Raw genomic sequence first — 12,998 nt, forward strand, 5'->3', positions numbered from 1 at the left:
AAAAGCACTATCCAAAAGTAAACCACTTAACTGAGGAAGCGCTGTCTAAGCGCGTCCGCTCACCTCGAATGCCAACCAACTAATGGACTTGGTGTACCCAGGTTCATTATTCCTCTCTTTCTTGGTGATTCCCTTCTCTCTCTCTCTAACTCTGAAATATTTTTTTGTCTGGTGCAGCATAAGTCTCAGACTTCCTTGCACTATATGGCTAGTAATAATAATATCTTCTAGTAGTTCATCCTTCTCATCACTGTTAATTGCCATTTTAGCAAAACTTTGAGGTTGTCACAGACATTCTCTCAGATAGGCCAGACAAGCTGTACTTGCTACCTGGGAGTCTAAAACGCTGATGGAACTGATATTCGGGTGACACTCAAGTCAAGTGGACCCAATTTCGGTGAAGTCCGGATGGTCTGTGACAGCCAAATCCTCTGCTTGCGCCTTCACGATGGTGGGACTGTTAGTAATCCTGGGTGTAACCTCCATGCACAAGTACGTGGTGGGTGACCACCCAGGTGTGAACCAACTTACGCAGGGGTTGAGGTGTGGCGCGCAGACCACATGGAGGAATGCCATCCCTCTATGTTACCAGGCAGTACTAGGTGGTAAATGACTCTCATCAACCGGTGCAATACCACCACTTTGCTTATTGGAGGCTTGAAATTGTGGAACTCATGTTTACTCTCTAGAGCTAAGTTCCGGTCAACCCTTCCCTATCTCTTCCATCATGCAGTATGATTGATGACTTTTGAGGTTATGATGAACATCATGATGAGATCCAATATTCCTTACATTTCGAGGGTACAGCTCTAAAACGGTGTTTGCAGGCCGGCCGCTAGTTTACAGGCCGGACCGAACCTATTGGTAACTCTCTAGGAGGCTTCCTGATCAGCTAGTGTATAATCTTGCTACCTATACTCTGCCAGATAGTGACTGGAGGGAGTCCGAGTATTGTGTATGCAGGGAGCATTGTCGAGGCCACGTTATGTCAAGGATCTGGGTATATTCTTACCATGTGTACGCCGTATCCAAAAATTTCATTACTTCATACAGCATGTCCCACCCACTTTTTATTACTGTTGAATACACCATGAATTGTCAAACTAATACAGCAAACTTATCTGCAAAAAGATCTAAACCTCCCAAACACTTCCTAATTCATTTCACAAATATATGTGGTCTCAATTCTAATCTAAACGATGTCCATTTCCTCTTGCAGTCTACTAAACCCCATGTACTTTTTCTCACAGAATCTCAGTTATCCGTTGATTCAACTACTGCTCATCTCAGTTCCCCAAATTATTCGCTGTATGATTCCTTTCGCCTCAAAAGTGGTACTTCTGCATATGTCCCTACTGATATTCCCTGTCAGAGACTTGGCAATTTCGAATCTCCTCTCTTTGATCTTTTCTCTCTCAAAATCTCTCTACCTCATTGTGTCAAATTCATCTGTTGTCTCTACCGTTCTCCCAACTCCACTAATCACCTCTCTTTGCAACTTGACTTTCTCCAGTCCAACTTTCCTAAGAGTGAGGTAATTTTCCTTGGTGATTTTAATGTTCACAACTCCAGCTGGCTTCCTTTTCTTCCTCTAGCTGGCTTTTCTAGTCACACCGACCCAGCTGGTCGAGATGCTGAGGCTTTTGCAATTACTAATGATCTTGCACAGATTGTTCATTTACCTACAAGAATACTGGACAATCCTAATCATACAGCCAATACACTTGATCTTTTTCTCACAAACAACCCTTCTAAGTACACGGTCGAAATGAGAGGTCCTTTGGGCACTTCAGATCATAACTTGGTGATTGTCTCTTCTCCAATGGAGCCTTTAACTCAGGCCTGTTCCCATCCTCATGCTGTTTGGCCTTACAAGAATGCAAAATGGGATGACCTTCAAGATTTCTTTTCTTCTTTTCCTTGGTCGGATTACTGTTTCAAAATTTCTGATGTCAAAGTTTGCTCAGATTGTGTCAGTGAAATTATTCTTGCAGGAATGGAATCCTTTATCCCACCCTCCACTTTAATATCACGTCCATCATCTAAACCTTGGTTTTCCAATAAATGTGCTAAGGCTGTTCAAGAGAAGAGTGTTGCATATCGTAATTGGCTTGTTTCTAATTCTTCAGTTTCATTTTCTGCCTACACCAAAGCTCGCAACAATTGTAAAGCAGTTATTAATCAGTCCAAACTAGAGTTTGAACGGGCTAAGAGTAGAAAACTTCCTTCTTGCCCTAATGGTTGCCGAGCATTCTGGTCTCTTCCCAAAGCTGTTGGCCACAACTTTTGCCCATCTCTGCTCCCACCTCTGTCCAAACCAGATGGTTCTGTTGTCACTTCAGCCAAGGATAAAACTGACCTGCTAGCATCCCATTTTTCTTCCAACTCATATATTAATGATCTTGGTAAAACACCTTCCACCATTCCCCACACGTTCAATTCAATGCCTCCTGTGGTCTTCCGTCAAAAGGATGTGAGGAGGATTTTGACGAATATTGATGCTAAGAAAGCTCCAGGTCCTGATGGTATTTCTCCACTTGTTCTCGAAACCTGTTCTCCTGAACTTACTCCTGTTCTTTGCTGCCTTTTTTCACTTTCTTATTCCAAAGGTGTTTTTCCTTCTGCTTGGAAATTTGCTCATATTCAGCCAGTTCCTAGAAAGAGTGACAAATCCCTTCCATCCAGTTATCGTCCCATTGCAATTACTTCTACTCTTTCTAAAGTAATGGAGAAATCAATTAACCGCCAACTCTTAAACTACCTAGAAACCTTCTGTCTGATCAACGATCACAAGTATGGATTCCGTCAGTGTCGATCCACTGGTGATATTCTGCCTTATGTTACCCATTTATGGACTAATTCAATGGAAAAGTTTGATGAAACACAAGCAGTTGTTCTTGACATTTCGAAGGCTTTCGATCGTCTTTGGCAGAAAGGTCTTCTAAACAAGCTTTTATCTTATGGTTTGCCAACTGTTTTTAGTAATTGATTATCCTGTTTTCGCTCTGATCGCTCACTGAGGTTTGTGATAGATGGCTCTCTGTCTTCTAACTTCTCCACTAATGCCGGTGTTCCCCAAGGGTCAGTTCTTTTCCCCACTCTTTTCCTCTTATATATTAATGACCTTCTTCCATTGACTGGAAATCCTATCCATAGTTTTGCCGAAATAACACATTGTATTCCACTTTCCATTTTAAGAAACCTTGCCCTGCTCAATCAGCTTCAACTTCTTGAAAATCTGGTATCAATTCCTTAAAATGTGGATTTTCAGGTAATTCTCCAGTGGGGCAAAGACAACTTAATTGATTTCAACCCTTCTAAAACTCAGCCTTGGCTTATATCTCACAAAAAGGATTCTTCTGCTCCTCTGCTTATCTTTAGTGACCCTCTGATTTCTAGGCAAAAGGATATATCTTTTTCGGGGGATTACCCTGACTTCTGATCTCTCTTGGCACAAGCACATTACAAATATTGCTTCCTCTGCATCTAAAAAAACTTGGTTTTGTCTTTCGCTCTCGGTGTGGCTTTTCTTCCAAACAGCTGCTCACTCTGTATAAATCGCAAGTCCGCCCTGCCATGGAATATTGTTCCCACATCTGGGGTGGTACCCCCAAAACCTCTCTCAGGCTTCTTGATTCCATTCAGAAGAAGGCAGTTAGATTAATTAATGATTCATCTCTAACAGAGTCTTTCCACTCATTGTCTCATAGACATACTGTTTCTGCTGCATGCCTCTTCTACAGATACTTCCATGGGCACTTCCATTATAGAAGCCAGTTCTTCCGAATTGGCTTCTATAATTCCCGCTTTCTCTTTTAAAACAGTCCGAACAGGTGCCGCCACCAGCCAACATCCATTTACTGTCCAACTTCAAACTCACAGAACCAACTTTTCATCTTCCTTGTATATTCATTTAACTGCCGTTTTCTGGTACAACCTTCCTTCATACATATTTCCTGAAAATTTGTCAACAGAAGTTAAAGTCCAATGTCAACAAATATCTTCTTTCGTCTTCTCAACCTTCAATCCAAGCACGGTACCAAGTACTATAGGTTCTAATACCTCTCGTGTTAGAAGGGAACAGGCATTCTGTGGGTTATCAGACACTCAGTCTAAAACACTGATGGATCCAATATCTTTCTATTACAGAAGATTTATCAGAAGTCCGGTTGGCCTGCCTTCCTAAAATCCACTCATGCGCACCTTCTCGATGGTAAGCCCTGTTACCTCACTTATGTGGCAATGAACATGTAGAGTTGTTCTCTTCAAGACGCCTGGTCAGCCTGAAGAGAAAAAGACCACACCGTGCAGTGTATGACAGCACATGAAAACAAATGGCCCTCAGTCCCCAACAGCTTTCACTCCCCCCTCTTACGGCAGTGAGAGGATTTGAGTGGAAGTAGAGGGTGCTAAGAATCTCTGGGTAAGACCAGGCTGCTATGCACGGAAACTGAACTTGGCCTGTTACAACGTAAGATCACTCATCGGTGAAGACAGGATATTAGAGCTGGAAAAGGAATTAGAAAATGTGAATTGGAATATTATCGGTTTGGCTGAAACAAGAAGAAGAAATTAATCACTTATAAGTTTATCAAGTGGAAATCTGCTGTACACCAATGGAAACTGTGAAAGGAGTGAAGTTTGGGTTTTTGGTCCATAAAGATTTAAAAAACATTTTGGAATTCAAAAGTACATCACCAAGGGTGTCAAGACTAATACTCAAGATTTCTAAGAGGTACAGGCTAAGGTTATAATGATTTATGCACCAACATCGAGCAATGATGATGAAGAGGTTGAAGAAATGTACACCGAAATTGAGAGTCTTCTAGATGAGCAGAAAACCCACTACACTATTATTATGGGGGACTTCAATGCCAAGGTTGGAAAAAGACAAAACATCGCAGAAAGGGGAACTATAGGAAATTTTGGAATTGGTGAAAGAAATAAAAGAGGCGAAAGACTTGTGGAATTTGCAGAATCTCAAGGATTGTCAGTAATGAACACTTTTTTCAAGAAAAGGGTGAACAGAAAGTGGACATGGAAGAGTACAAATGGATTAACAACTAATGAAATCGATTTCAACGTCACTAACAGAAGATATATCGTGAATGATGTTACCATCCTGAATAAGGTAAATATTTGGAAGTGATCGCAGAATGGTAAGATGCCCACTTGATATAGATTTAGGAAAGGAAAGGAAAAAACTGACTCAAGTAAATAATACGAAGGTCTTTGAAATAACAGAAGAGGAGAAAAGCAGTATCTGCTGGAACATAAGAACAGGTTTGAGTTTCTGCAGGCTGCTCAGCACCAAGATATCGACGAGGAATATTACAATTTTCTGAAAGTGATGAAGCCCAAGAAACCTATAGGGAAAGAGAAATCCAAAGAAGAAAAAATTAGTCCTGAAACACTTTTTATGATGATCTGAAGGCGTCAAATGAAGAGCAAGAAAAACACTGACAAGGAGAAAATTGAATATACTGAGTTATGCAAAGCCATTAGAGAGAGACTCAGAGAGAACATAAGAAGATTTAATACAAGAAAAGTAGAACAAGCATTAAGGGAAAACAAAGGACTTAAATTAGCAGCCATCAGCATTAATACAGAAAGACAAATGATACTGAAACTGAAGAATAGCGATGGTGTACTTAAAAATAGCACAGAGGCATAATTCAAATAGTAGAAGACTACTATAGAGAATTATACAAGGAGCAAGGGAATGACGCCAGCAGTGGGGAAGATGGATTGCAAATTAGCAACACATACGACATACCCGATATTCTTCCTGGTGAGGTAGAACATGCATTGAAGAAAATAAAGAATCAGAAAGCCCTGGGGGAAGATGAAATTACTGTAGAGTTGTTAAAATTGGGAGGAAGAGACATAACACAAAAACTGGCAAGGCTCTTCACAAAGTGCATTAGAAAAGGTGTGATGCCTAAGCAGTGGAATAATGCAATCATAGTTTTGCTGCATAAGAAAGGAGATAAATCAGAAATTGGAAATTATAGACCAATTAGCTTGTTATCCCACATCTGCAAGGTGTTCACAAGGGTCATTACTAACAGATTAGAAAGAATACTTGCTGAGAATCAACCGAAAGAGCAAGCTGGCTTTAGGACAGGATTCTCAACTATGGATCACCTTCATGTAATATCATAGCTAATGGAGAAAGCAAATGAATATAAAACACCATTATTCCTGGCATTTGTGGATTATGAAAAGGCATTTGACTTCATACAGCATAAGGCAATGTTTCGGGCACTGGAAAGACAAGGCATAGATACCCCACATATTATGATTTTGAAGAAAATATATGCGAATGCTACCTCCTTTTTTTAGACTAGACAAAGACAGTAGGAAATTTAAAATCGAGAAAGCAGTTCGACAAGGAGACACAATATCTCCAAAGCTGTTTACTGCTGCCCTTGAGGAAGCTTTCAGAAGATTAGACTGGTTGCAGAAAGGAGTCAATGTGAACAGAGAGTACCTAAACAATTACGATTTGCAGGTGATATTGTGGTCATAAGCCACGATCCGAAAGAATTAGAGGAAAATCTTAATCAGTTATGCACAGTTAGTAAGGATTTTGGACTAAAGATGAATATGGCTAAAACAAAAGTAGTGATGAACATGTATACCACAGAAAGGGAAATAATGATTGAAGGAACAGTAATTGAAAAGGTGGAGTCATATTCTTATCTGGGACAAGTTATTAGCTGTAATAATGATAAATGGCTGGAAGTCAAGAGAAGAATAAATTTTGGATGGATAGAATTCGGGAAATATAGTCACATACTGAAGAGCAATATCCCAGTTTATCTGAAACGTAAAATAATGAACCAATGTATACTCCCCACCATGACTTATGGAAGTGAAACTTGGGCAGTCACCAAAAGAATGGAAAAGAAGCTGAGAACTACACAGCGAAGAATGGAACAAATTATATTGGGAATCAGACTGTTATCAGACACATGGATAAACAGCAAACTCAAGTAAAGAACATTCTTATCGAAACTAAAGATCTAAAATGGTCTTGGGCAGGACACAAAGCTCGAAGACATGATGACAGATGGACTAAGAAAATAACAGAATGGTACCCAAGAGGAGCTAAAACAAAACCTGGAAGACAAAGGCAGAGACGGATAGATGAAATTTATGAGTTTGTGGGTAGTAAATGGATGGCCAGTGCTCAAAACAGAAGGAACTGGAAAGTTGCTGGAGAAGCCTTCATCCTGCAATGGATTGAAAATGGCTTATGATGATGATAAAAAAAAAAAAAAAAAAAAAAACTGCTTTTGCAAAACAATTCTTAAATGGTGTTTCCGTCACATCTTGACTCCACACTTTTGCCAACTGTGATATGCACATCTGCAAATCTATAACAACAGAATCTATAGGTTGGTTGGTTTCTATTCTCAGTATATTTTTTTACAGTAAGTGTCTTCGGTAGTGCATTTTCAAATTCTTGATAAACTTTGGTCCATTGGTTGCAGGTTATACGAGGTATTCAGATGGAATAAAACAAGCTTCACACCTGTAAGTTTTGAAATTACCGAGTGAAGATGGGCAGGGCAGTTGTCGACAATCAATGCGATTTTTAAATTTTCTTTCGTCATCTTTCTATCAAAATTTAAAATCCACTGTTCAAAAATTTCACTTGTCATATAAGCTTTTTTTGTTGTAGTTGTAGTCCAACCTTAACAACTTACTCCTTTGAAACACGGGTTTGTTTACACTTGCCTATTACCAAAAGCTTCAGTTTTTTATTACTAGCCATATTTGCACCGACCAATTCTCTGTAATTCTTTCCTTACTATTTTGCCACCTAAATGCTTATCACTTTTAAAAGTCAGTCTCTTGTTCCGCAAACATTTAAAAAAATACACCTGTTTCATCAGTGATGAAACCTGTCTTTGGGCTCGTAGTCCTCTTTAATTTTTTTCACTGTTTCTCTCCAATGGGCGCAGTCTTCTTCAATTACAGCTCCACTTTCACCAAAAATGACTTTTTCAAATAAGCCATGGTACTTCTTAAATGTGTCCAGCTCACCAGAACTGACTTGAAATGTTTTATGTCCCAGAATAGATGCATACTGCATAGCCTTTTCTTTTATTAGTGGACCTGATATCGGCATGTTTTGGTCTTGAATCAACTTCACCCACTTAAAAAAAAAAAAAAAAAAAAAGTTCATGTACATATAATAGTCAATATATTAATCATACAGGCATAATTTCACATGCTTCTGACTGGGACCCATTTCCTCAAACAGTTTGAGAATCAAAACATGGTTTTTCAGAATGGTTGATACACTACTGGCAGAGATACCAAATTTTGAAGGTTTTTTTTTTTTTTTTTTTTAAGCCCCAAGTGGCCATGGATACATAGATAGCAGTTGAGCAGCGTAACTTCTCAGTACAGTAGAGGTTTTGTGGGCAACAGTAAATTGTGGAATGTTTTAGCTCTTAATTTGTGTTTTTGTGCTATTAAAAATGAAAATCAAATCTTAATTTGTGCTCTTAAGAATGAATCCCTTTAGCCCTTAAAAGCTAAATGGGTTAAATCTTAATCCTTTTAGCTATTAACTTCTCTTTCTACAATATCAGCTCGATTGAGCTGATGTTGCAATGCATACCCAGGTTTCTCAAAATTAGTTCATTATATGGAAATTTTCTTCGTTATATGGAAACTATTTTCAATGTAATGATCATGGGGAAATCAAAAAAAATTTGCTAAATAGAAAAATTTGCTGTATGGAAGTTCATTAAAGAGAGATCTGACTGTATCTATATTGGGGATTACTCTGACTTATAATTTCTCTTGGCATAAACACATTACAAATATTTCTTCTTCTGCATCTAAAAAACTGGGTTTTCTTTTTCATTCTAGGTGTTAGTTTTCTTCCAAACAACTGTTCACTCTGTACAAATTGCAAAATTCACCCTACCATGGAATATTGTTCCCACCTCTGGGCATTGCCCCCAAAACCTCTCTCAGGGCTCTAGATTCCATTCAAGAAGTCAAAAGTCCCTCTACTCTTTTTCCCATAGACATTCTTTTTCTGCTGCATGCCTTTCTCTAGATACTTCCATGGACACTCATTTTCTCGATTGGCTTCTATGATTCCTTCTATCTCTCTTCCAATGTGGACACATGTGGCAACCCAATCATCATCCTTTTACTATTCAACAGTACTATAGGTTCTAAATACTTTTCTTGCTTGGGGTTTTCATAAAAAAAAAAAAGAACACTTCAAAGGTGGTCTTATAAATCACTTCCTACCAAACAAAGCACAGTCCATTCAGTACTTCCTGTGGTCTTCCACCAGAAGGACTTTAGAAGTATTCTGAACAATTTTGATGCTAAGAAGTCTCCAGTTCCTGATGGCATTTCTCCACTTGTTCTCAAAACCTGTGCTCCACGGCCTATTCCCATTTTGTGTCACCTTTTCACTTTTTATTTTGTCAGTTTTATGACTGGAATATTTGCTCATATCCATCCAATTTGTAAAAAGGGTGACAGATCTCTCCTCTCCAATTTTTTTTCCTTTACACTTACCTCTGTTCTTTCCTTTGTAATGGAGACTCCTTCAATTGCCTATCTCAAATCCTTCCATCTGAAAAAAGTAACATTTGTCATCATAGATCCATTAGAGTTAATTCAGTCGTGTTTTTGCTCTTTTTGTCTGAGGATGAGTAAAAACTGATCCTTAAACAAAAAGGATGAGTTTGAAAATTTTGAAATCAAGCAGTTTCTCTTGACATTTCTACATTTGTCATAAAATTCTGTTTCAGATAACTTCTGGATTGCTGTTTTCTTTTATTTTTTTTTTTATTTAGCTGAGCCAGTTTTCCTCTGTGGTTGCTGGCTTTTTTTTTTTTTTTTTAACTTCTCAAATAGTTCATAGTTCATTTCTTTCTCCCACTCTTTTTCCTTTTATATATTAATAACCTTCTTACACTGACTGGAAGTGCTATTCATACTTTGATTATAGCACATTACATTCCCCCTTCCAATTCCAGAAATCTTGTCTCTGCCCAAACAGTCCCAAATTCTCAAATGTTCACTAGCATTTGCTTAAATGCTTATTTCCAGGTAATTTTCTACTTGAGCATAGGAAACCTTAATTAACTTCAATACTCCTGAAACTTAAACCGAGGTTCGAGCCCGTGACTACCAAATACAGAGGATGCGGAAAGGTCAGGGAATGACCACCGCATATCCCTGGAGTAATAATGGTTTTAGTTGCTAATGCTTCTAAAAACCAAATAACAACAATAATAACAACAGCTTCTTCACAATGACATTCAGCAGGATTGTGGGGTACTCCCTGACACTGTCCATACAAGTAACACTGCATCCCTGTATTCATCTACCACAAAATAACATCTGGCAAGATCATAGCCTTAAATAACACAACAGACAGTTGTTCTCTGCACAACAACAGAGTATGTGCACACTCAACTGAATTTTCAAATCCAAGAAACCATGTCATTTGCTTGTTCATATAACTGTTCGGTGTAATATGGCGCTCATCAGGAAACCAAACTTTGTGAAGAAAATCCTAATTTTCTCCACAATGAGCAGGTGGTCACATACCACCTGCTCAGCCTACTCTGTATGAATGGAAATAATGCACTAAAATAAGTGTTTCCTTGAACAGTGAGCCATCACTACTAAAGAAACTTCACAATGGATCGACAAACTTCCAAGGTCAGACTAACAGAACACATCTGGTATCTTGCCAACAACAGCTAATGCAGGCTTGTTAAACTTCAGTATACTTCATTCTGGGCCACACTGAACTTCTGTTCCTTATAGAAACCTTCATCTGTGTATTTTCTTAAGATTATGATATTTGGAAATTGTAGGCCAGTGGCAATTAGTATATTCTATCTTCTCAACTTGCATCCCCACATGCACAATATGAAAGTGCTTCAGATAATAATAAATAAAATTATTTCATGTTTAGCATCTTCATAGAAAATATATTTATTGTTTAATTATATTAATAATTAAATGCTATCCTAATTAACAGTAGTCAGTGACTTGTTTAAAAGGCTCATCTTATTTAAGAAAAATTGACCCATTTTATATGTATTACTCTAAGTATTTACAAAACATTGTTGTAGTAATCATACAGAATCCTAGTGGGGCACAACTTATGGACTTTTTTTATTTTTTTTATTTGATTATAGTAAGTAAATTACAAAACTGCCCCTTTAAATATTTGTCAACATTAATTTCAGATTGTCTCTACTTCATATCGAGAGCCATAATGAAAGAATGTTATTTTTTAAAAGGTTTAGTTATTAGGGACCAAATTTATAAAGAACATCCAGGACTTCGTTCTTACTGTGATGTTTTCTTCAAAGATTGGTATGTATTTTGTTGAAATTAACTTTAAACTTTAGTGTTTATTTTTTTTTTAAACAGGTAAAGTTTAATCTGTTTAGTTTTGAAATTACATACAGTGGTCATAATCACATTAATCCAGAGTTAAAGAAGCAAAATCAGTGGCAGATGCAGTCTGCTATACATTTTTATTCAACTATTTTGAACTGAATATTTATCTGCTATCCAGATGTTTTAAGTATAAGAGTTTGAGAGGTTGTGTAACTTTGATTAACCATGCAGCAGTCACATGGGATCTGTGAAGTGCCTCGTGAGGAAAACTTTTGTACATTAATTGTTAATTCAAGAATGACAAACTTTCTCTGCCTTCCTAAATATATCTAGTTTTAGTCAAATTGTTTTCGCAGTAATATTTTGTTTTTCACACAGTAATGATTGGAAAAGCGGAGGCCAATCGGTATGCTGGAAGTCTGAACTATGTTCCTCAAACCATTTCTGCACAACCAGTTCCCGATGGCTCAACACATTGTCATTTTGGAAGCAGTGAAACAGGCCCCACACCATACAACTGCCTCCACTGGCCTGCACCTTTCATACTATGCATAATGGATCAAGAGCCTCGTGTTGTTGATGCCATATCCGTACATGACCATCCATGGTGTGGAGTAAATAACATGACTCATCCAACCAGCACACCTTCTTCCAGTCTTCTAACATCCAACTTGCATGCTCTTTGCACTAGGCGAGTTTTATGAAAATGAACCTTGGTTAGGAGAGGATGCCGTAGGGGTCGTCTGCTGGTATAGCCCATATGTGCGAGTGTGTGATGCCTGGTCATGCCAGGTATTGTCCCGGGTTGACACGTTGTATTGGGTAGTCAACTTTTCAACAGTGCTGCACCTATTCGCCTGTACGGGTCGTCAGACCCGGTGCTCACTTCTAACATCAACCCTTTGCTGACCTTTGCAGTTTTGCTGTTGGGTCGTAGTTTGACCATTTTGATGAAAATCCTGGTACACTTTAACTACGGTGGCTCTCGAACACCAACAGTTCAGCCGTTTGGGAAATCGAAGCACCAACTCGTCGAGCACCCACAATTTGTCCTTTCTCAGAGTCCAATAAATCCTTCCTTTTACCAATCATGCTCTTTTGTTTTTTTTATTACCTACCGAACTACCGACACCATATCTGTGTTATGTAGGTCGACTAACTCTGCACTCTCTTACCTCACGTGGTCAATGCATTTCATTCAGTTTTCATAGGGGTGGTCATAATTCAGTGATCACTCTGTATATATGAAGTCATCCTTCGATTTGCACGGGGGTTACATTCTGGGAAAACACCATGCAGTCCAAATCCACGCAATGGAAAATATAGTTTTTATGACATAATGAGGATTTCGCACCTGTATAAAAAAAAAAAAAATGTGCAAAGAAATTGAAAAAAAATTGTCTTTATTCAGTAAGAAAATAACAAAAAGAAATCACAAATGACCATAAAATTAATCTTGTCAATACTTAACTGTATATTTTTAATTTAAATTCATTGCTCCTTCGTCACTGTTTTCCTGTGATAAACTTGCCACAGTATCTGCCACTTTTTGAAAAAAAATAATTAAAATTGTTTGCTTAGAAGCATGC

The 12,998-nt window shown here is 38.2% G+C and overlaps 1 protein-coding gene across 1 annotated transcript in view; it reads left to right on the top strand.

The window, feature by feature from the left end:
* LOC150075707 (calcineurin-binding protein cabin-1-like) overlaps positions 1–12,998 on the top strand; it is a 1,104,404-nt gene that overhangs the window by 125,472 nt on the left and 965,934 nt on the right. Inside the window, exon 7 of the mRNA XM_090388624.1 lies at positions 11,253–11,382. Coding sequence (XP_090244750.1) covers positions 11,253–11,382 — 130 coding nt within the window. The remainder of the gene's footprint in view (positions 1–11,252; positions 11,383–12,998) is intronic.

Source organism: Mastigoproctus giganteus, chromosome 14 (assembly GCF_048544385.1).
Source record: "Mastigoproctus giganteus isolate SK-2022 chromosome 14, ASM4854438v1, whole genome shotgun sequence".
Taxonomy (NCBI): Eukaryota; Metazoa; Arthropoda; class Arachnida; order Uropygi; family Thelyphonidae; genus Mastigoproctus; species Mastigoproctus giganteus.